The 26046-nt window shown below is 33.1% G+C and overlaps 3 protein-coding genes and 1 long non-coding RNA gene across 8 annotated transcripts in view; 1 reads left to right on the forward strand and 3 right to left on the reverse strand.

Annotated features, from left to right (window-relative positions):
- Positions 1-6344, reverse strand: part of LOC143211010 (tight junction protein 1-like) — an 18039-nt gene extending 11695 nt beyond the window's left edge. Inside the window, exons 1-2 of one of the 4 annotated variants that reach the window (XM_076428397.1) lie at positions 6129-6344; positions 5600-5786 (exon numbers count right to left, since the gene is read on the reverse strand). In XM_076428397.1, the coding sequence (XP_076284512.1) occupies positions 5600-5761 (162 nt within the window). In that variant the 5' untranslated portion in view covers positions 5762-5786; positions 6129-6344. Of the gene's footprint in view, positions 1-528; positions 1906-3190; positions 3333-5599 lie in introns of those variants that run through there. The other 3 variants (XM_076428398.1, XM_076428399.1, XM_076428400.1) reach the window with 3 other exon arrangements.
- Positions 3763-8088, forward strand: LOC143211042 (uncharacterized). 2 transcript variants are annotated; one of them, XR_013009373.1, is made up of 3 exons: positions 3763-4399; positions 4625-5268; positions 6306-8088. It is a non-coding gene; the product is annotated as an uncharacterized LOC143211042 (long non-coding RNA). The 2 variants fall into 2 exon arrangements; XR_013009372.1 differs by having other exon boundaries at positions 3990-5268.
- A 4215-nt stretch (positions 8089-12303) lies between these two features.
- On the reverse strand, positions 12304-19139 carry Syngr (synaptogyrin). Its single transcript, XM_076428447.1, has 8 exons — positions 18542-19139; positions 18393-18480; positions 18070-18301; positions 16340-16453; positions 14657-14883; positions 13449-13596; positions 13004-13244; positions 12304-12509 (listed from the first exon to the last, which is right to left on the reverse strand). Exons 1-7 carry the CDS (start codon positions 18795-18797, stop codon positions 13032-13034), a joined length of 1278 nt encoding a protein of 425 aa, XP_076284562.1. The 5' UTR covers positions 18798-19139; the 3' UTR covers positions 12304-12509; positions 13004-13031.
- A 1916-nt stretch (positions 19140-21055) lies between these two features.
- LOC143211033 (uncharacterized) lies at positions 21056-25864 on the reverse strand. Its single transcript, XM_076428439.1, has 4 exons — positions 25319-25864; positions 24562-24732; positions 24311-24390; positions 21056-24173 (listed from the first exon to the last, which is right to left on the reverse strand). The coding sequence occupies exons 1-4, from the start codon at positions 25396-25398 to the stop codon at positions 23914-23916; spliced, it is 591 nt and encodes a 196-aa protein (XP_076284554.1). The 5' UTR covers positions 25399-25864; the 3' UTR covers positions 21056-23913.
- Between the last annotated feature and the right edge of the window lie 182 nt (positions 25865-26046).

The following is a 26046-nucleotide window of genomic DNA, read 5'->3' on the forward strand; positions in this document are numbered from 1 at the left end:
ACTTAATATTGTCCCCGACTGTATCCCGCGACTATAAGATCAACTAATATTCTTAGGAAACTCTGGATACGTAAAAGTCTCTAAGAATGTACTTCTCGCTAAATAGACACAAAGAATTCAAAGGAACAAGCTGGACAAGTAATTGGATGAAAATTCTAGGGATTCTCGTTAAGAGGCTTTTTTTACTTAACACGTTAACACGCATTCAAATCGAACCCAAGCCGGAACGATATTTCAATTTATGATATTTAAATCTACGCGAAAAATACGCTTGCCTCGCACACTTTGAACAACAAAATGCTTAAAACGCTTTCTAAAACACTGTTCGTCTAATTGTAAATCTAAAAGATCGAAAATACACATTTTTCTCAGTGTTAACAAGTAGATCATTACGAAAAACATTTCGAAAAAATGAGAAACAACAAAGTTTTACGTTGATTTGAATTTGTTTATGAATGTATTTAGAAGATTCGTTATTATGTTTCGCGCAGAATTCCATTTATTTACATAAAATTGATTGGCTCGCACCTGTGCATCGGTCCCACCGGAAGTGTTATGAAGAATACCACTGTGTGTCGTTGAAGGTGAATTCGGGGGATTTCCCGAATTTCCAACGCCCACATTGTTATCACTTCTCTCCATCCTCGCTGATTGGGAAAGTTCGTCTTCGAAATCCGACGTTTTTCCCTTTTCAACGTCTCCGAAGAAACATATTCGCTAAATGTGCATTCTTTATGAATTCTGTTCGCAATCACAATTGCATCATCGCTTCTTCACAATTGGCGTGATTACAAAAACAATTCGTTCGATATCTTTTTGCATTAACAACGTCTTTGTGACGATTACTAATTCATCCTTAATATTGCACTTCTATGTATAAAAAGAGTGAGATCATTACAAAAGAAAGGGGAACCTCTTTATTCAAATTTAACCCTTAACTTTTCTCTTTATTGTAAAGTTCTCGTTGATGTCTCTCAAGAAAAATACGCGTTTCCATTCGACGTTTTTCGGTTTAGTAAACTCGATTTTATTTCGTGTATTTCTTTCGAATACATTGTAAACAACGTGGTTGTTCTGGTTGACCAGTATTCGTTCGATATAAAATTGATTTCGTTCTTTAAAGGGAAAAGTATTGAGAGAATAGAAAGTATTTATCACAGTTCTATATGGCTTCTAGAAAAATAAAGCCGTTGAGTATTCCTCGGCAAAGTTTTCCGGCGCATAGGCATCGCTTGGCAGTGGCGTAGGAGCGACCAATCCCACGTGCATCCCAGATTCCTTCGATGCTTTTTTTCCCCCGCTTTAACTCTATTACACATCTATCGCGCACGCAATTCTATTGAATCGCACGACCTCGTTTTCCAACGAGAGAGTTTTCCTAATCGCGTTTTCCACGATGAGCTACGCCGCGCCACGCGGAGAATTCAATGTGACCCACAGTTATGGAATTCCATTTTCCTCTCGAGTGGTCAGACCTTCACTTTCCTCCTCGTTCTAATTCCATGTTTCACGCTTGCCGTTTTTCTCGATGCCGATCTTGAATATTTCGTTTCATACGCACAGATTTCAATTTCCGCTTGCTTTCTCCTATTTCTCTACCCGTACACTCGGATAATCCTTTCAACGTCGCTTCAAAATATCTTCGATTCACATTCTTTCTCCTTCGTTCGCTTCACAAATTCCATTCGTAACGATACCGCTTTGTTCTTTGTTACTTCTCTTAATAACAATTTATCACGCACTAACCATCGTACAATTTCGATCACGAGTATATAAAGCTTGTAATCGAGATCTCGACAATTTTCAAATCAGCGTGTTCGGCTTTGCTCGAGTTCCTTGCATATTTTGTTGACTGCACCACGCGTCTTTTCACCAGAGGCCATTACATTCTTCTAATACGCGGTACTGGAAATTTACAAAATTATGCGTCACGGAAACTCGTATTTGCTAAATACATTTATTACACGAATTCACGGAAACTAACAAAGAACATGATTTTTTTCGTTTCATTGGATTTTTAAGTGTTGCTCTGACGGTAAATTTTTCGAGTGAAAAATATGTTTTCAAAATGACTTTCAGCGATTTCAACTTGTACAATAGAACTCTTTAAATGTGTCAAATTAATAATAACCCGTATCACTGCATTTCTTTCAATAATTTGTTAACGAACCTCTAAAAATATTACAAAATTTCACTGAATGTCCATTCTTCGCTCGCTAATATATTAATTTATACACTTAAATTGAGAATTTCTGCTGATATGTTAAATGCAAAAGGTTTTAAATAATCTATAAGGTTCTATAGGGTTAAACTCGGGGGATCGACGATTGGTGCAAACAATTTTAAAAATTTCTGAAAGAATCAAAGAATTTGAAAGTTCAAAATGGACTCCCCGAAACCACTTGTTGCATGGTAATGCAAAAACGATGGGATCGGGAAAGTTTATCTTTTTTTGTTCACGGTGCTTCGCGATTCTATCAGACGAACTTCCATTTTCCAAACTTGATCTGGATTTACAAGGACAAGTTCGAACTATGTACTGTAAACACACCGGTGTGTGCTCACCGAGTGGGGGAAAAGGGATCTCACACCGTCTCGAAAAATCACTACATATACATACAACGATGTCAGCAGGAAACGAATTCCAATGATCCGAGTCACCCTCGGCTAACGTCAAGAACAACTGTGAGAAAATGCATTCAGAAACTAAGGGAGCACTACAATTTCCGGATCGTTCAACAGGTAGACTCGACTTATTCACCGCAGGTACAAAACGACTAAATAGGAATACATATTTCACTGGAAGGTGTTTATCCGTCTCGTTGCTGAACTCAAAATCAAATGAAACCGCTAAATAATACTATTTATATAAATAGACAACAATTCTTCGGCAAAATGCTTCGACTTTAATTTATATAAAAGCAACGGACTGTACCAAGAAAAATTAGCAGTCCATTTATGAAATTTATCCATTCTACGGCAGATGTATACTCATATGAATTTATTATAAGTATTAAATATTTATAGATATGTATTATGTATGTATATAAGGAAAGGCTATTGAGCATCTCATCTCCGGATTGAGTTGCAAAGAAAAGAAAGCATTGAAGTCTTCCGTCGAACGGAAGAGAAATCACGATAATGCTTGACACTGAAAACCCATTGTTGAAAAAAAAGAGAAATATCTCACGGTTCTGCGTGCAGGTAAAATCTTGTCCGATAGAAGAGTCCCATGAAATCTCGGAGCGTTTAGAATAGAAAATCCATGGTCCACGTAGGTATCGGAATTCCAAACGGCACCACACCAACAGCACAACGTTTCACACATGCACTTAAAATGCACACTGAAAAACTTCACCGAATTCCTCGATATCTTGGCGCGGTGCACGCGCTCGAGTCGAGCGGCTCAAAACGCACAGTAAAAATTGACGAAAATGCTGGATTGCACGCATCGGGAAAACAAGAAATTTTACTCGTTCCGAGGATCGGTTCTCGTAGCTCCTAGCGTGGCTCAGTGGCTTGGCTACGGCTACGGCAAGCAGCAGCGGCAGGTCGACGCAAATCGGATGAGAAACGGGCTTGGCGGCTGCTGGGAAGAGTACGGAGTACGGAGCTTGCTTGAGTGAACGTGTCGCGCAGAGTGGGGGCAGTGGTGGGGACCAGGGACCTGCGCAAGGGGACCGGGGAATGGTGGGGGGAATACACTGCATGAGCGTGCCTGCGCACCGGTTTTCGGCTGCGCTGCGATAGTGATGGGCCCGAACTCGACCCGTAAAGTTCATTCGGTTGTAGTATATCACGCAGGAAAAAACGACACGCACCGAAAGATGTACGATATTCTGTGGATTCTAAGCAGAAACTGATCAGAAGTCGTATTTTCACAATTTTTAACCGCTTGTAGCTCGTGTGTATGTCAATCGATTTCGATGAAATTTTCAGCAGGTGTGTAACTACTATGTAGATCTACAAAACGTATATTTTTAATTTTTATTTATTTTTATTTTTGCATACAACCTTGTAAATTGTAATTTTTAGAAAATATTTTTTGCACATCATTTAGTAAACCAATGCTTCTAATTGCTTACAAAACATCAGGTCATCTGGTATAATTATAAAAAAGTTATTCTGTTTTAAAAATAATAATACAACGGCAATGGTCATTATCTAATAGTTACAAGAAGTAAATAAAATAAAAATGGCTGTGAATACTAAACAAGTATTAAATATTGATGTTATCAATATGCTTTCGTGAGGTTTTAAAAAGCATAGCATTATTTCGAATAAGACACCTGCTATATGAAAGTTACAGCTGTACCTGACGCACGTGCGTATACATATATGTACAATGTACATGTACATAAAAAACTACATACTACATACTTACATATACAAGTAACAGGTAAGCCCAACATAGTTTAACACATCATATCGATAGGAATTTATAGTACCATAATGAGTCACCTGATTTTACGAACCCCTATTTTGTAATTACATACTATGAATTTCATAATTATGTATATTCAACTAAACTTAGAGTTCAAAATAAAGAGTAACTTCAAAATAAATCATATTTGTTAACGTTAAAATAAATTATCATGTACTAACAGAAAAGCATTTATTTCAGCCGAAGGGTGCGATGCTTTTGTAATATGAACAAAGTATATACAGAATACTTCGTCCCTACTAACAAGCATAAAATTCGTAATTGTCGGTACTGTCGGATGTGACAAAAAATGTACGGCGCTTTTTCTATCTACTCTGTGGTAACTCGTTAGTGGTGATAATATGAATAATCCAGTACGAGACACTCGTAGAAGTCTAATTAGACTTCGTTAGAATTCGTAAGAAGTAAATAATAATTGTATTGAGGATTTATACATTTTATGTAGATAGTAAGAAAGTTGTTTGTAATCGTGTTTGAAAATCACGATTGCCGGCAACCTGTTCCGCATTTTTTTCACACTGCTTCAAATGCGAATTAGAAAAATTAGTATAAAGGACACAAAAGACTGGTATCTGAGTGAGCCACGCCGACACATTCCAGCTGCCCGAGAGGTGTGTCATATTCCAGTCAAAGTGGCGCTTTTCTTTGTGTGCGTTCTCAGTGATGGCTTTGAGTTACGAATTGACTGAACATAGTACCTATTACTGTACAGTTTTGAAACTGTGGAAATTTGTTGAAGTCTGATCCGTCACGCTCCGAGGTGAAACGCCATTCGGGTAAACTCGGAGAAGCCGAGTTTAGCCGAGCGATCGAGAAACAGACAGGTGTGCAATCGCCATAATTTTTCTAATTATCTTTAGACATTTAAAATAGACTGCGTTTAAGCGTGATGTGATGTTTATTGTTGTAAGTTATTTCAAAATATAGTACAAAAATATAGCTTTTCGTTTTACTTATGAGTGGACTGCGGATCTTTACGCAAAATAAAAATATTCTGCATTGATTGCGGGAAGCAGGAATAAAATAAAAATTGATTTCCACCCTTAACGACTTTTTGTTACCAATATCTTCAGAAATGCATAAAGATCTGCAGTCGACTTATGAAAAAATTTGAAAAGAAACATTATTTTGAGAAAATGAGTAATTCATACTTACTCTGTGCCTTCGTTTGTGTTTCCTTGGTTGGTTTCCGGCCAAGAGGAAGTTGTCATGTGGTACACTGGGCAGAGTGCTCCGTTTTTTCATTGATGTTCTTTTCGAGTCACGTCTCTTCTTTTTTCTTTTCCCACTATGAAATAATTTACCGAACATTTTCATTCTTCGATTTGAATCCCTTCCTTATCTGCAGATCGATACAAAACACTGTCGATAATGTAACAGGAAACTGTCGGCACCGCGCGCGAACAAATACGTATCTGTATCTCCTTAGCACTCGAGTGGCGATTCAGAGTCACCGCAAAAATGACCGTAGCATTATTCAAAATATTGTTTACATTATCAGTTTGTAACAAATCAATTACCAAACATTTAAGTATTGTATGAGGTGTAATGTCAATTTCATATCCATAAAGTAAAACAAATCGTATAGAATGGAATTGTTCTAGTTCGGAAGAATAATGTTTAATAGCTTCGAGTGCAAAGGGGTTGAAGAATACTGCGTTACTCTAATATAGATATGCATTACCAGGTTTGAAAGCGAAGAGTGCCTTATTTGAGGGTCCAATTTGATACAATAGCACTGCAGTCTTTTACAGAAATTCACTGTTCACTGTTCACGCGCGTTTCTGACAGAAGCGACGATAGTAAACCACGTCCCGAGACAAGCAGAACTTGATATAATTTATTCTGAACGATTCAACAGGAGGAGCGACGACGCTGCGAGACTGATCGAACTTCGATTCACGAAGAAAGACTGGGAAATACTCGGAGGTACAATTTGAAATGTGGGCGGCTTCGTAGCGCAGCTTATCACGGCGGGTGTTGCTGATATGGGATGAGCCGTTGGAATCGCTATGTCGTTCCTATTGTCGAGTCCGGAAGAACGACCAATCTATCGACCGAACGAAGCCCCAGAATCACAAATTGGCTTCATATTCACGACACGTTGACGTATTTTCCTTTGCTTTCAACCACCCTCTTAAAAACAGTCACAACATAACGGTGTTTCCCTAGAAAATTGATTTTATATTAACCCCTTGCCGTATCATTTTATCTTTTCAGGTACAGTGAAAAGTCTTTATCCTGAAAAATGTTTGTATGGCTGCATTTACTTCAACTTATTTTAATTATTTCATTTAATTAAGAGAAAGACGAAACATTCATATTTGTTAGAAATGTTTAAAATCTTATAGAGAGGATCATATAGTGACATGAACATTTTTTGCGTGGGTAGAGGCATAGAGGACATTTCAAGGTCACCTTGATTTTTTAAAATGGAAACACCTACTTTCTGTATCATAAATCGATAAACTATCGAATTCTGAGTACAAATGTATTGACCTACATATGTCGTAAATCTAATAGTTTACGAGATATTATCCAAACAATTTTATTTCTTCTTTGGATATTATCTCGTTAACTATTAGGTTTAGGACATATGAAGGCCAACACTTTTATACTCGGAATTCGATACTCTATCGATCTATGGTATAAAAAATAGGACATTCCATTTAAAAAAATGAAGGTGACCTTCGTATCTCTAAAAAAGATTACGTAAAAACAAAAATTTTTTTGGTATCTATGAGCCCCATTTTACCATTCAACTTTGTCCTTCAGACATTTGACGATCTTTGAAAGCAACAAAGATATTTGAGGTGGCAACGTTAGGTGGCTCACCCTGTATATTTTAAGAAATTTTTGGGACTAAACAATTGAAAAACCCCATCTTTGCAATATCGAGAAATGAGAAGGCGCATCCCGCACCCTTACAATCCTGGAAACGAGTCTACCCCCTACAACGGATTGGCTAAATATGTTACTGTCGGTCAACCAACCCTCTCGGATGGACGAGTTTGCGAGCACGGTAAACGCAGCAAGCGAAATCCAGACGTTAGTACATTATTTAGTATAGTTGAACAGAAATTATGAATGAATATATTGTATGTACTCTTGAATTTTTAATCAAATATACGATGATACAGTAGCAAAAGCAATTAGTTCAAAGATAGTTGCAATAAAGACGCGAACAAAACACGAAAACAAATTTCTTTGAAAGTATATAATATCATATATATATGCATAAAGAGTGAAATATAGGAGATCGTCACACATTAGGCACTCAAAATTTATTAAACAACAAAATTCTTACTATGTAATGATACAAACCCTAATAATACGTTCAACAAATATAGAAAATGCAACAAAACCGCGAAACGAAAACTTATGTTTTAAATATGAGGAACGCTATTGGACGATGGACGTTTCTTCCCCATCATCAAAGCTAAAATATCGTAAGTATATATTTGAGCTACGAATCGGAACGTTATGAACAGGCAGCGGATTTTATGCGGATTTATGGCAAAAATGAATAGGTGTAATTTAAAACGTTTGAAACATTAGAACAATTTAAAAATACTGTTACATTATCTTCAGCCAATCAAATATGTACATATATATATATATACATATATGTATACATACATATACAGGGTGGTCCACGCAATTGTTTCAAGTCATAACTCCGTTATTATTGCATTTACGAAAAAATGCCAAAGGAGAAAGATAAATGGTTCGAAGAGCACTACATCTGTAGGCCTTTAAATTTTTTTTAGATGCAGCAGTGCATGTGCAATTAACAATTGCATCATTTCTTTAAATAGAAATACGTTACAAGAAATGATTAGAATGTAATGGAGAAGATTTTGAGCATCTTCTTCAATAAAGACATTTTTTGAAAATATCTCGAGATCTAATAATTTTTTGCCATGGTATCCTAATCATTTTTTACGTAGAATGAACAGAAGAATCTATCTGTGTAAAAAAGAATAGGCATTTCTATTTAAAGAAATGATGCAATTGTTAATTGCACATGCACTGCTGCATCTAAAAAAAATTTAAAGGCCTACAGATGTAGTGCTCTTCGAACCATTTATCTTTCTCCTTTGGCATTTTTTCGTAAATGCAATAATAACGGAGTTATGACTTGAAACAATTGCGTGGACCACCCTGTATACATATACATATAAAACAAAAGAAAGAAAGAAAGGAAGAAAACAAAATTCTATTTCACTCCAGATTGTGTTGCAATTCACGTAGAAAATTTGTTATTTTGCATAAAGATCCGCTGTCTAGCTATGAAAATAACGAGAAGTAAGCATTTATCAAGATCTACATATATATATATATTTTAATTGATACACTTCGATAACACAGTTTCGTTCAAATTCTCGATGTCCGGCAAATAATGGAATATCAGTTGTCATGTCATAGAGAACGTTTATAATATATATATATATATTCTTCGTAATTATTATTTAGATCTAGATTTTTCATCTACTTGTTCCTTTCCGAATGATAGACTTCTCGTTGATTTTCATACATGGTTCCTCCACGGATCCATGCCGAAACAATTTTGTTGTACATATGTGGCAGACCCCACGGAGTTCTATACTTATTGTGAAAGAAACAGAAATTTTACTCTGTTTTAACTCGAGGCATGTCTTCCTTATGGTGCCTTTTCGATTTAGCGCCATAGGGTCTCCCCTCCTAATCTATCGACAATGTATACTGTTCCTCAACTAATAGAAACCAGCGAAATAAAACTCCGTTAAAAATTAAACGATATTTATGCTTCGTTCATGGAAATCTCCTAGGCAACCACACAGTTTTAATTGGTTCACGCACGCCCCAATGCAACCGCGTCAGAGTAAATGGATCGAAGCTACTGATTTTTGGCTATCATTCGATCGTTCAACTCGCATAAAAATAATTACTTGCATGTATTCTCATCTATAGTTTATAGTTACATGATTATACTTCTTTCTAAACACTCAGATCTTTACTGTTTCGAATGCAAATACAGCTACGCTATATACGAGGTGTCCCAACGGATCGGCCGAGACTAAGCATTTAATTCGCTTATGTTCTTTCTCGTTTCTATTATAATAAAGAATAGAAAATCGCAAAACATTCCACCGAAGAAATAAAATTTGTAGAAAAGTAAACTATAATCATATTCGCAAAAAATGGATATATATATATATATATATATATATATATTTTTTGTCCATGTTAAACTGTTTGATATTTATTTGAATGAGACACCTAGTATAATCACAATGATACAACAACTATTTAATTATCGATACCACTTTTAATAAATACTCTCACCTTCTCAGCAAGAACAGTGTTCACATTGTGTGTGAATGTAGTAAATAGTCATTATTAAAAGAACTGAAGTTCAGGCGGAAGTTAAATATGTACCACGAGAAGATCTCTATTTGTTATTGGCCCAAGAACATTTTCCTTACTCGGAAAAAGTTGTTTATAATAACGACAACAATACACGATTGTTGAGAAATGAACAGTAATCGAACGCACGAACAATAATATGAAAAAGTAATGGTAGACCTAATTATATTATGTTTTACGTTGTACTATTGTCGTTATGATAGACACAAAAATTATGATACTATCAATTCGATTTGTTTTCGAAAAAGAACGCAATATTGACAGCGCTCCGAAAGAAGTAATAGTACAGCTTGTCATAGAAACAGATTTTTATTTGTTGTTCTTGAACACGGCATTGCCATGCAAGCTGCTACTTAATTTTTACCGCCGAAACAGGGCAGTGAGGACAACACGAAGAAATTGAGACAGCCATGCCATTAGTCGCAAGATTTGTAGCAGTTTTCTTTTGTAACGTCGCTCCAATATTGCTGAAATTTTAACTTACACATTTATAACCGAGCGTTTCGAACAGAAACAGAAAGAGACGTAAATTCGTCAACGTTCAATGTTAAATCGAAGTAAAAAATATTGTCTAACTATTTAGGTACTTCCCAAATAATCGAAGTACTTTGGCTTGGACTGAAAATCCATACATGAACGTAATTCTATTAATAATTACAAATAATAATGTAGACTACGAGTGAGGACGTAACAGGTACGAAACAGAGACATAAAGCAAAATGATAGAGGAAAGTTAACGTGAAAACCGAAATAGGTTTGAAATTGAAAAACAGAACAAGTAGAAATTAAATAACGAAAAACAAGAGACAAATAGTAAGCTCGAAACATCAACAAACAAAAGAACAAAAGATCTATAAATTAAACAATGCATAATCACACTAAGTTCCGAAAATAACTAGATAAAAACAACAAAAACGAAAAAACAAACCCTCGTTAAAATTTATAAATCCCTAACAAACTCGAATGTTACAATGGACAATATAGACAAAAGGCTTGAAACGCCATTTCTTCGACGACATACATTACAAATAATGGAGAAACCGGGAGAAGAATTATCAATTATTATCAAAGAAAAAGATATTTGGCGTAAAGAATTGCTTAAAGTAGTAAAGATCGATAATTGATACAATATGTACATTTCACAAATTTTTTACGTCTCGTTGAGCGATTAATACAGTGATAGTAATTCTTGATAAATTGCTTTAAACATTGCTTTCCCAAATTTCTCGATTATTTATATCGTATTTGTACAGAGAATTAAACAGTCTTATATTCCGAATAAGTAATAAATACCAATATTAACAAAACATAACGAAACAATCTCAGTTTTATATTCAACTTTTAATATATGTATATTAGAATCCGATTATCGTTAGTTAGAATACACGACACACACCACATCGAGTCGATAATAAAATTCTGGTTATTAGTACATTTACAAAAAAAAAATTACTTGCAATTCGCTTGAGTGAGACACACAGATGTGGCACGTGGCGAATCACTAGTAAAACAGATCCTCTAGTAAGATCGTGTCGTGTAATGATAAATGGATCGAGAAATAAGATGCTTAACTGACTCTTAATTTCTGATAGGTCCTGCGTATCGAAAAGGTACAATCGTATCCGCGATTCCTTATGAACACGATATAACACAGTAAAATATATGTGCATGTAACTACTTAAGAATTATTACGGAGCCGCTATCCTGTATCCGTTTACATTACATGTATGTATATATGTCGTACATACATATATACGTGTACATATACATGGCGTTCTGAAAACGGTAATACAAATGAAAAACATAGAAATTTCTTTAAGAGTGAAATCTTTTATTGCCATCCACTGTGGCTACGATTAAATACAGTGCAGCTGTGCGTTCACTTTAAACATTCTTGATTAGATAACGAAGCTGCGTGCAAATTCAACACCTTAATTATCAAAATAAAGAAAAAATCCGAAACTTAAAAACCATTTCTGTCTTTTTTTTAGGAATACAGAGAATTCATACATTTTTCACTTGTACAGCTCTATTTTCGGTACACCTTATACGTTATATTCATATATATATATATATATATATATATGTATTTATATTTATATATATATATATATAATTTTGTGGATGGTAAGTGCCCATCTTTCTTTTACTTTTCCTTTTTCCTCCTGCGCTTTTACAGTTCTCCCATTTTATTTCAATCTCAAATGTATACTCGAGGGCATCGAATCAATTATTTCTTCTGTTTTGTTTGTTCTTTGTTTATGCTTACGCCATATTGATCTTAGGTGTAAGACTTAGTAAGTGGTCAACAATAAGAAGCACAGTTTCAACAAGTAACGTTTCTTGTCTTCCACTCATAGATTCATGCATACTATGTATACTTTTACACAAACATACACACTTATTCACACAGGCATACATTCTCTGTTTTGTTCTCTCTCTTTTTCTCCCTCTCTCTCTCTCTCTTTCTCCTACTTACTTCTCGTCGACTTTCACATCCAACCCCCTTTGCCTTGTCCTCCCTTTCTTTCATTCGCTATAATTGTCTTACTATGAAAACTTACTCTATTGACATTGCTCAATGATCTATCGAGTAGTCGAAGAGTTTCATATGGAGCATTTGTCTTCTTCTCATCTATTGATTCTTGTGTTGTATCTGAAATAGAAAAACAAAAAACTATTATAAACATTTCTTACTACTTCATAATGAATAGTAACAGCATGATTATAGTGTTTGTTTTGTTCTATACTGCATTTTTTTATTATGCCTCATTCTTCTGGTGGGAATATATTCTACAGTCTTAAACTTGTTATGAAATATATTTTTTTAGCACATTAAATAAACATGTCAGTGTGTACCATCAGTGGTACACACAGTCTGTTGTTTAACGTGTTCCATCAGTGGCACGGAACGTGTTAAACATGTACAACAACTCTTTCCTTTTTCAGAAAAGTAAATTTGTATATTAGTTATCTATACATGAACTTGATCATATAACCATAGGGATAGAGCCATTAATTTTTTATTAGGTAAACAAAATCAAATTCTCTTGAATAAACGAATAAAAGTTACATCTACGTCATAAGTTGTTGTACAAAATGATGCATTTACCAAAAAATATATGTGAAATAGAACAAATTTAAGTTTACCAATAGTCTCAGATTACATCTGAAGGGGTTAGTAAGCTGGTGCTTGGAACTCGGGCATCCGTTGTTGCTGCTGTTGCTGCTGTTGTTGTTGGCCGAAAGGGGGATCTTGATATCCGGCATCAGTTGCATCGGGATAACTTGTGTAGCCTGTTCCTCCAACAGGATCTGCTTCATAACTAGGTGCAAAAGCAGCATCAGTTCCTTGCTTGAATCTTTGGAAGGCAAGCCAGGCACAGAGAGCCTATTAATATTAAACGAAATATATTAAATTCAGGATTAGAAGTACAGTTAAAAATAAAATCAATGTTCCCTTAATATAAGATATTATTTCAACTAATCCACAATTGTTTGAAACTGCTTGTTATTGTTTTGTTTGTGAATCATCACTTTTAAATTGTTCATATAGTTGTAATGGCTACGCAAAAGAAATGTATGGCCTATGTACCCAGGTAAAAATGGAGAAGAAAGAAAAGGCGATAGCACTCTCGACATTGGTCACTCCATAGTTATTCTCCGGTGTAGTTGATTTGTTCCAAGCATTGGTTAAATAACAAAATCCAACGAAGTAGAGGAATGCCCAAAGACCTGAAAATCTAAACGCCAAAGTCGAATATTTTATACTTTGCATAAATATAAAAGAAATTCTTACACCAGGGGGACAAAAGTATTCGTACAGCAGCAATGTAGGAATAAGAAGAGCTGTATTATCTAAATTATTGATTACATTAACCTTTTGCACTCTGAGCTATTTTATTAACTTTTTTCTTCCAACCATATTGGTTGGATACCAATATTTAATAATGTATGTACGCGATTGATTGCTAAGGGTTAACAGTCTCTTCTGCCGACCACTCCTCTTTGCATTTCTACTTATTATTCCTACTGTTACGAATTTGTTTGTAATGCTTTACAAACACTTGTTACTGTACGAATAAATTAAATAAATTTGTCCACCACTGTATATGTATTAGTCCAGAAGTTATGTATCACGACATTCATTTCGATATTTGGATCACAAAATTGAAGTCATTCACGATCACTGAGCGGCCATCCCTACCATTCAATTGTTTTTTTTACTATGACCGACTTGTATTGTGATTCGCAACTGAAAAAATAGACATTCTACAATATTGTTCCTAAGAATTAATAAATATAGACCCCGTAATAAAGATATCTTAACCCTTAGCACTCGAGTGGTAACTCTGAGAGGAGCCACTAAAAATTATTGTACCATTATTCAAAGTATTTTTTACATTATTAAATATGTTAACAATTTCATATCCATAGAATGAATAAAATCATATAGAATGGAATTATTCTAAGTTCGAAGAAATGTTTAATTTTCGAGTTAAAATAGCTCCGAGTGCAAAGGGTTAAATATTGAATTTTAAATGGTATAAATTATTTTTTTTTCTCATTGCGAATTACGATTGCGATTCTGAAAATTATCCATATGAAGCCCGAATAGATAAGAAAAAAGCAGGCAAATAAATAATTCATTCTTTTGTTGTTACGAAATCGAGAAAAGAATTAATGTTAAAATTTAAGTAAAAAACCGTTCAAATTGATTTGTACATTATCATTTATCGATAAAATGCAATTCTATTTGTGACCCAAGCTAACAATAAGGAAGAATAAAGTTGATAACAGTACCCCAGATCGAGCAGGACGAAATGCTTTCTGGTTTTAACGGAGGACATCTGCTCGAAGAGGTATTCCCCGATAAGAAATCCGATGCTGGCAAGGAAGGCAAGGACTCCGATTCCGATTCCATAATTACAGGCGTTGTGATCCCCATTGTAGAGGCACTCTTCTTTTCCGTCTGGTCTTGTAATGTAGCCCTTGCTGCTTATGCATCCGAACACAATTATCGCAAAGAGCTGCAAAATTTAACGATGACATTGCGAATTTTTTAATTTACTTAAAAGGTAATACGCGAATCGATGTTCTATCAACATTCAAATTTTCGCGCCATTTCCTCTATAATATTCGAGAAGACAAAAACTAAATATGTGAATTTTGAAATAATTATTATAATATATTCTATCTCGTAAAAAAAGACTTCGAACTCATTCGTTCGACATATTTGTTTTTGTTCATATCAAATCGAATCTAGGTCTTTAACTAGGTCCATATCCGCCTCGACGTGGGAACGGATCGAAGATGAGAACTCTAAGAAATATACATATATGTAATCAAAAGCATAAAGAAAATTCAATTACACGGCCGGGAGAGATATGATAAGCATAATTGATTTATTTGTTTATATCGTTTACAGAAACGAAAAGCGACTCGTCAAATCCATTGCTATAGCTAACATAGCGGAAATTCTTAAACAAACGAAAAATAAAATAATATGTCTACAAAGTGAAAACGATTGCTCGAATACTGGAAAAATTAATTTTAATAAACGAGATACACTATAATTATACTTCCTATGAATGTTGAATTATTTTTAAGAATATTCGTTAAATTTCCCACTTCCATAATAATGATCACCAATGGAATTCAATATACTTCTGACCCTTTTAATTCAGGTCAAATGAAAATATGTACAAATTTTGACATTTTACAATAGGATATTCAAACAATAATTAAACATTTAGTCTCAGAGATTTAATAATAACGTTTTCACATTTGATTCTTCTCTATATTAAATAACAAAGATATGGAAAAGATGTTCAAAAATTTATGAAAAGAAACATTTTTACGAAAAACACTCCCCGTCACATTCGTCAAGTTGTCGAATGTGGCAAAATTCATGCGGTTTTCGCTTGTTCGTAGCATGACAAATTAATTAAGGGATATCCTCTCCGTTTGAAACGATTTTCTGCATTCTCACAATCAGCTAGAATTAGAATGTCGTTAAAACCGTACATGGAGTTTCCAAGAAGAACGACACCCGGAATCGATCCTGGTATCTCATTGGTATCTTATTTGCTTTGACGTCGAAATCGACTAATTCGAAAAACCATGTGAACAATCTTCGCGATGAAAATCCTTCGAGATTTAGCTTAGAAGAATCATACAGATAACCCTTGGAATATACGTATAATTGATGTTTCGACTCGTTCGAGTCGATTAAATGTCACAATGGGGATAAACGTAAACTAAACGATTATTAATGGACGCAATTGTACGGAATTTGCTATTATGGGGTGTATTACGAGAATTTGCGAAAAATCAATAGAACCCCATCGTGTCGTGTTGGGGGAGGGGGTAGTGGTTCACCGTTTAAAATCAATGCTCGACGCATAAAATCGACATTTCGTTTAATTTCGAAAGACGTCGCCTATGAACACGGTTAGGTGTTTGGTTGTCGATGCTATAACTTACCAGGCATACTGCTCTTAGGATGACTTGAGTCCTTTGGACGAAGGCAATGGGGTCGAAAGGGGCTCCTGCCTTTCCTCCACCGTACGCTCCACCGTCCATCTTAGTACGACTGAACTGGACTGAACACTGAAATTTGAAAGCTCGAAGTTGATGGAAGCGCGCATGCGCCAGGAAAGGTTACCCTTTTTCTTCTCCCACCATCGAGCTCTTTTGGGGTGGATCCTCTTACAGGGGCGCTTCGCGCGGATGGAACGTCAATTAATCGAGAACTCGATCGCTTTCGATCGATTTGTCGAATTCCATTATCGCATTCCATTATCGCACATGCCTATATGTATACTATTTGTTTGGTTTATCTAACACGTGTTTGCGTTCTCGTGCACACACGTTTAATCATCGTCTTCTTATACAACTTAGAACATAATCAAACTAATCATAATATTGTTCGAAAGATCTGCCAAGCTTAATTTGACCAGATGACGTGTAATGAAAGTTCTCAGAATATTGCGTTTTGTCAGAATTGCGAGAAAAATTAGTGAAACTTGCCTCTTACAACTACTTTATTTGAGTACGTAATGAAAATTTCAAAAATGTATTTTGTAGATCCATAAACAATGATATTCGGACGCTCTAAAAAAAGCCGCGACAACTTTTTTCATATCGGACTATACGATTTGAACTTTTTTGAGAAGTTAGAGCAATTAATGGTTTACATAGATCTGTGTCAGTCATCTAATTTCTCAAAAAAGTTCCAATCATATGGTCCAACATTAAAAAAGTAATCGTCTTTTTAAGAGTGTTCAAATATTAGTGGGAGTCACTGTATGTATCATATTGTATAGATAAGTTATTTATATATAATACAGGGAGAGTCACCTGCGAATAACTTCTACATTTTTTGAGATAAGAAGAAACGTTTCATCACATCAATTGCAAGAAATAGAAACCAAATTTGAATGTTATTTCTTCCCTTAATGATTTTAATAGAGGAGAAATCGGCATTTTCAATTTTTTCAATTCTCCAATTTTGATTTTCATCTACACAATTTTGCTATAAATGCATAAAGATCCGCAGTCTATACTCTATACTTATCAGTTTCTGCTGGTTTATTCTACTACTCTGCAATTTTCACCATTATTGTTTATAACTCGTAAACCGATTGACCAATTTCGATGAAATTTTCAGCATGCATATAAGTTATACGAATCTACAGAACATATCTTTTAAATTTTCGTTACAAACCCCGAAGCAATTTTTTACTACTTTTTTATAATTCCGACTAAACGCAACATTTTCAAATTTTCATTACATATCGTCTAATAAACTAATCCATTTATTTAACTAATAGAGGATCGGAGTATAACTTTTTAAGCGTTAGCATTTTACTAATAAGAACATTATTAATAGGATTATTATTTGTACGGTCATCGATTTGTAGGGGGCATACAAATCAATTTTTCGTTTAATTATTTATTCCAAATATAAAATTATACATGAATAGAAAAATAATTCTACAACTTTTGAATTGTTGGAATGCATAGTATTATCAAATACTTTGTCAGTTAAGTTAAGTATGTCTTTAATACTAATGTGACTATGCCCATTCCACTTATTAAAATACAAAGCCTTCGAATCTTATTACTTTTGCGTTTTATTTTTGCCTGTAAAAAATGATATTGATTCAATAACAATTTATTAGTATTCTGAAATCAAAACTATTAAAACATACCCTTAGAACTAACTCTTCTAACTCGGAAAGGTTTTTCTGCGCTTCTTCTAATTCTGCTAATGTTGCAACAACAGAAATAGGTAATATTTCAGAAGCGCTTAAAGCTTTGTCGGGGTCAACAAATATATTAATTCTTTGTTTTGAAAGTCTCAATCGACAATATGCCATGAATGCTAATGTTAGGGACAACTGTTTCTCACCAGATGCAATTATTTCATAAAAATCTTGAAGTCTGAAAATACGTGCGTCGTACTCAAGGATTTTAAAATGCTCGTTAAATATTTCTCATGCTGCGTTAATTCAATTGAATAAAAACAATATACCTATCTTGATTACTTGTTACTACAAAAGCAGGCTTTTTTTTCACATTTAAAGCATTTCTTATTTCTTCAGCTTTCTGGGAATCAGCACCTATGTTCATATTGTTTAGATTAAAGACATATACCTAACTATAAATACGTTTCTCAGTTACCTAATATCATAAACTCCTGTGCACTGAGCTGATGCAAAACATCAGTCGATATATTTCTTTTCTTGCATTCAGGTATTAATTCGGGTGCACCCAAGCCACGTAATAAAGAAGCTGTTTGTTTAGTAAAAGCTAAGGGATCACAGTAATTATCCATGACTTTAACTAATACTGGAAATATAAAATATCCAACACAGTAAAGATAAGTATCTAAGTAATTTATTTTAGAAACAATTAAAAAGTTAGGGGCTGCGTACATATTTTAATCCATAAATTTTTATCTACTGTGGTTACATGAAAAGGTTACAGGAAAAGTGTTAAACATTGATTTTAATATGTGATATTAATATTCATAATCAAAATGAAAATATTCTGGTCGGTTCTTACCTATTTTGTGAAATTAGAATGTGTTCGTTCTGTAAAGAAAGGCTTATTTAGATAAATATTAATTCTTAAAATCTTTATTAGCCTATACTTAGCATTCTAATGATTTCAAAATAGTGACGTTACACAATATGTTTACTTTTAAATATTTTACAACTTAGCCGGTTTATTTACATATATATTCAAATCTTTGTTGTTTGAGATTGGTTAGAATGAATACCACTTACGCCTAACGTAACGTCCAGTAACGTCGCACAGTTTTATCCCCACCATTTCATAACGCATCTGGCATCTAGCTAGTGCGCAGATGAATTAGAAAGAGAAACAACGACTAAAGAAATATACATATATGTAAATAGGTGTGGTAGTGTGGTCATGGCACTGATATGGTCATGGCATAGTATTTCCTCCATGATATCGCTCAATATGGGTGACACAACGCGACGTCATAGAGAACAGGATAAAATTTCTCTCCGTCCTGATTGATTGAAAACAAACCCACAATCAGAGAACAGAGATGAGAAGGGATCGCTGGGGACAGTGTTGCTAGATGGTACGGGAAAACTCGCGCATGCGCGGCGAATCCAGGAACGTATCTGCGTTCTACAGTCCGTAGCTTGTGGGGCAAGTTTTCTTTAGAGCGGTCTTAAACTTTTGTCCGTTACTGTATATATACAATTAGAATATATTTATATATTACATGTACATACACATCAAATTTTAATATAACATACGCATGTTAAACGTTATGGTTGAAAATCGAGAAGAAAAGATTGTGCGAAGCTATGCGGGGCAACCAAGGTGCCCGATTTCGTACTTCAGTGACGCTGGAATCGTCGCGCATGCGCGAGTTTTCCCGTACCATCTAGCAATCTAGCAACACTGGCTGGGGATCGCTCTGAGCAAGTGGAAAGGAAGAATGAATTTTTTTCTATATAGGTACGGAAAAGAAAATTGAATATTTTTTATATTTATTATTAAATGAAGTAAAATATAAATATTTTGAATTTATATATGTTATATGAAGATATTTTGATATGCAAGCTAATTTATGGTTTAAAAAAAAAGAACTTATTCAATCGAGATGAAGAATTATAGGATGACAGTGAGCAAATTCACTCTAGATTAAAAAATCACGAGTTTAAATCATGACCGTGATCTTGATTCTGCGATCACTGTGATAAATCACGGTTAGTTCGGTTAGCGATTTCATGAAAAGGTGGGGATAGAAAACATGACGTAAGAGAGCTCATCAAACAAACGCGACGTCACGGAAGGAACATTGCAGAACATTGTAAAATGTGCAACACTTCTATGAGCATCTATGAGCATATGAGGAAGTGTGCGTGCGTCCTTACTATTACTGGTCCTTACCTATACATATATATACATATACCTGCATATACCGCACTAGAAGTTCAAAAGCTAATCAAAGCTAATTCACGTCATACAACTAAAATAACTCCTATTTTAGTTCGCGACATATAGTACATAAAAACCTTTAAAATAGAAATGGAAAGAATCGATCTAAATCGAAGGGGGAGGGGGGGATTTTCAAAAAGAGAATGAAGGATTATTAAAATTTGTATAAAACTGCATAATACAATATTTTTGTTATATTTTTCATTGAACACGTTGCACAAATTGCAGTCATTAAATTCCAAAATTAAAATTATAAAATAATTATATGTAGTATGACCATCCCTGATTAATTTATATATTATCTATATATATTCTACAGTTCGCTCTATTCTAATAAGTTACGCTTATTCTAAGTTTAAAGCTGCACAAGTACTCTAACTAAAATAAATAAGCAGAAATGCTTGTATATATATGTATAATATACAAAAAGATTAAATTATTAATTATATTATATAATAGTTAATATTAAAAAAGATTTTAATTTTAACATATTGTGTAATGAGATGTTGATATGCACTATTGTGGAAACAGCTGTTATACATCCTAGGATGTATATATGTATACATGTTTATTACTACTGTATTATTAGTTAAGTTAATAAAATATTATACACATACAGTAAACAATTAGTAATTAAAGTTGTTCTTTAACAGTCAACTATTGTAAGCTTATTCTTCTTTGAAAGTTACTGTAAAAGAAAAATGGTCTATGTTCTACTACAACATATTTATTTATGTTTTTATCGCTAAACTTTTTATTGCTAAAGTAAACTTTGAAATTTAACAAGTGATTAGATTGTTATTTAACGTGTAACATCTGGCTGATCGTACTATAATGAGTATATAAGGTTCATTGGTCTTCTATTACACATACTTGTCTGCATTATAAAAATGTTGTCAATGAACAGCCCGAAAAAATATTAAAAACACTGAATCATTCAGTTTGGCGTTTGATTCGCAATTCTACTTCTGTTTATATATAATATCCTAACATAGTTATTCGTTGTTATTACACATATTTACAATACAATATATATATATATATATATATATATATATATATAATCTGAAACAACGCACTATACTTTAGTTAGACGGCATCTAATTGTCTATGGCTAATTCGGACGAGCAATTCTCTGTGCCTACAAAAATATGTGTTTCATGTTATGGGAACTATTTTTGAAAGAAAATTAAATTCGATTGTCTAAACGATGATCCCTGTTGCCGTAATACAGAAAATATTCGCAGCTTTTACGTCTGTGAATATTTGAATAACAATATTCATATTGTCCATATAATAAAGAACTATAGTAAAAGCTGTATAGAATATTAAATAACACGCAGAATTAGTATCAAAGAAAATATAATTATAACTTTTAATGGAACAGTTTATAGATGACGTTCAAGACTTATTCGATACGAAGATCATTACAGTGTAACTGAAATATGTAATAGAACATATCATTTTATAAATAGAGGATAAACAAACAATTTACAGTTCTAGATATAAATTAATTCACACTGGCCATATTCGTCAACTTTTTCCTGAAAGTATTCTTAAAATTCACTAATCAATTTTAGAACAGAAATAAATTGCAAAGCTATATAGATGCGTTGAGGTAAAATTTTAGAATTTATAACTATTTTCCAGTGACAAAAACCTACGAGGCAATTTTTATACATTTTATACGCTTGACATATTTCATAAAAATAACTACAATGGCATAATAAACTTTATGAAATATACTTAATGATTTTGATCTCGAATAATACTTTCAACTTAGTAAAATAACTGATATTAACAATTCTACCACTGTGAAAACATTCGTAATCTGATTGAGAAATTTTGTTTAAGAGAATAATTTATGGATTGCAGTGTACAATTAAAAATCTCTTGAAAATATATAATATCGAAAAACTATAGAAATCAAAGTTATTGTACATTCATTTAATAGTTTATACTAATTACTTGGGTTTATATTACTCTAAATCGTTTTTCATTCATTACACAGTTTTCATGTTCAACGACTCAAAAATATTTGAAGCATTTTATTTTCATGTAGGAATCACTCGTTTCTAATTACACTGTTATAAAACATCTATTAACAAGATCAGTTGTAATTTTACACATTCTTCGGTACTAAATTAAATGATTTTTCAGCTCATAACATATACAAAAAGATAAAAAAATCGTCGTAAACAAATAATCCGTTAATCAACTAACTAAAGTAGTAGTTACTTAATTTGAAGTATATAGCGTTATATAAAATTAACGATTTCTTAAAAAAATAAATAATTAAAGTAATATGAAGTAAATGACACAAAAAGAATATATAGCGTAATTTCAGTAATGAATTGTGTGAATACAGTAGAACCTCCCGTGTCCGAACCCACATTATGCAAACGTTCTGTTATCCGAACAGCGTTTCGCAGCGATGTTTTTTGTACAATGTGTTGTATATGTATAGTTTCCAGTATTAGTACGACACTAACTGCGTACAGTGTCACAATGGCAACGAAACAAAAAGATGTAGTTCTAATTGTAAGTATCGGAAGAAAATATAAGTTGGCGCAAGAATAGGTACATGGTGTTGGAAAGTCTACAATCACAGGCATTAAAAAACAAAAGCGTAATATTGAAATTATATGCGGTGTGTGTAAATTTCTCGGATGCTAGTATATCACATACAGAAATTGTATTTCACAAGCTGAAATTGCAACTGAAGGTAACAATGAGGACATACCTTTTCACGTCGAAGCACTTGAAGTAGGACTTCAATGGTTTCAGGCATAAAAAGAATTCAATTCTTTCAATTCTAGACAGTTACTTACATTGTAAAACATATGTGATTTAGCAGCGAAAAAGATTTGGGATCCTTAATTACTATAGAAATTGTAAAGTCTCGTAATTTTGGTTGAAATAAAATGGTATTAAATATCAGTGTGTGATTGCTCTATTATCCTAACAATTTCGTCTCCCTATTAGTTAAGATATGGGAGGCTCTACCATATCAGAGATAACTAATAAATAATAACAACTTATTGTTTGAATATTAGTAACTGATAACTAACTGAAATATTGATTAAATAATTAATAATCATGTTAGTCTTCATATTGCATACTACAGCACCGATGTATATCCGTAAAGTACTGTAAATTTGTCATGACGTATAAAGAAATCTATACTTTTATTTTTAAACTTATTATCGTTTTTTGTACACTTGTAAAAACGAAATGAGTAGTTACCATTTAAAATTTCGAAATAATTGCCAACCACTACATGGACGAGTATATAAAAACTGATTAAATACTCTTTAATTATTAATTAGTTATTTGTGTATAGCTGTAATTAATTACGCAATTAATTAACTGTATATTGACACTAACTTCGTTGTGTAATTAATTACAATTTTTTAGAAAACGATAATCCAGTCAGTTACGAGATTTTCAAAGAAAGTTGATCGCGATCATCAGAAGAAAATAAATGTTATAGTAAACAGAAAATGTGAGAGAAATTAGATCAATATTTTAGTAATTTATAATATTGTGTTTTGTAGTCCTCAACCGTATCATTTCTGTTCTGTTTTATCACAGGATGGCATGCACTTGTATCTAACATCAAAATTAATTTGTTCAGAAAGGTAAGACATGTTGTCGTCATCATTTTGTGGATTTTGTGGATTGTGATGTTCTTCTTCTTTCTTCATTTTCTCTTCGTCGTCTTCATCATCTTCATCCTCATCTTCGAGTAATTGTTTTTTAACCATCTGGACTACTTGCCACTCTCGATAATGATGTTTCCTTTTTGCTTCGAATGCTTTCCTTTTTTCTGAAATAGCCACAGATAAATCGATATGTCCCTACTCTTTTAGCTGTATAAACTAACTTTCTGTTTCCTGACTACATTTCAATTTCTGGAAACTGTACATTATACAATATTTATGGTCGTAATATATAATTATTTACCCCTTTCTTCAGGTGTTTCTTTTTCATCTTCGTCTTCGCTCGATTCTTCAAATATTTTTGGCTTACTGCTACCTGCCAACCTATAAATATTCATTAAAACATCTATTATTGTTTCCAAATCGGAAAATAAGACTTAAATTATATCAAAATAATAACAATCGAAATGAAAAGTTAGCGTGTTCACTAATATATTTGAATATTGTACACTTATATAGAAAGTTTATACATATAATTTATCATCGTAGACTTACTTGGCTGCAACTGCATTAGAATCTAATTGATCGAATTCAAAATCACCTTGCAGGCCTTCATAGTTGTATGGGGTTTTAGGTTCATCGATTTTCATGTGACCATACTCTTTTCCTGCTGGATGCAATGTTGCTATGATATTCATTTCATCCCATTTTGTTTCTTTAGGTGGTCTTCAATGACAATTATAATACAATATTACAGATTTTGTTCGGAGCAACGCAATGCAATCAATTGATATATTATTCATAGATTTTTTTTCTAATTACAATGAAATTTTGCAAACTATAAAAAATGGAATAAATACTACACATGTATAAGTGTTAAAAAATATTCTGATATTATGTAACCGCATGGAATTGAAAATTTGAATTGTTTGATTATATGTTTGAACTACATCCTTATAAAATCCTGTTCCCTCAACATATTCTGAATGACAGCTATAGCTTTAATTAGTTATTCAATAGTTAAAAGAGAAATTATAACAAACAGATAATAATTTACGATTATAAATCGACATTGATTAAACAAACGTGTAATGGAGTTAAGAGCACTTAACGTTGACATAATTTCTATACTTTACCTAACCTTTAAAAAACAATTCTAAACTCAATTTTAACTAAATTAATGATTAATTATTAAATAAAAGAAGAATAGCCTTTGTTGCATATTTCTTTATAACAATGAAGATCAAATTACAATTTCTACGTGGCAACATAAATTAAAAACAAATAACTGAAATACAATAAAAGTGCTTACCTAGATATTTCTGGATTATCGAAGCTGCTCGATGATTTTAAAATTCCTTTCGTCGGTCGTTTCGAAAGATTTTCTGCCATTTTGAGAGGTATTGATTTCAATGTTGATTGAAAAGTTAATTTTTTGCTCCAACGTTTCCGCTCAAATTAGAAGGCAATCAGGCTGACAATTGTTTACAAGTGATGACAATTAGTCACGTTGAAAAATTTTCAGTTTAGATCATGAAATTACGTGCTGTGATTGGTGCCATGTTGCACAACACGTTGCACACCGGAGAGTGTGTTTCGAATATATGTATTATTATTTTATAACAAATTGAGAAATTTGAGATGATTAACTGGAACATTTGAATGAAATTCTTTGATTATAAGTATTGCAGTTTCACTATGGAGGTATTATACTACACGTATGCTTGTGCATTTTTATTGTAGGATTAGTCAATAATGAAATTAAGAACTTATTTCTATAATACTGCGAATCTTTAGATACATATATATATCATTCGATGTCTATAGAGTCTAGAATCATCTGACTCACTAATAAATGAGTTGTGTTGTGTTGTAAAATACGCAAAAGAATTATTTTATTGCCAACACAAACTTTCAAGAAACTTTTTCTTTACCAAATTGCTAGTAAATTTCCAAGAAATTTTGTTACTTGCTGATATTTTTCAAATAAAATGCTTTTGTACGAGTAATATTTTTGATGAAAATTTATAATTATGAAAG

Source organism: Lasioglossum baleicum, chromosome 7 (genome assembly GCF_051020765.1).
Source record: "Lasioglossum baleicum chromosome 7, iyLasBale1, whole genome shotgun sequence".
Taxonomy (NCBI): Eukaryota; Metazoa; Arthropoda; class Insecta; order Hymenoptera; family Halictidae; genus Lasioglossum; species Lasioglossum baleicum.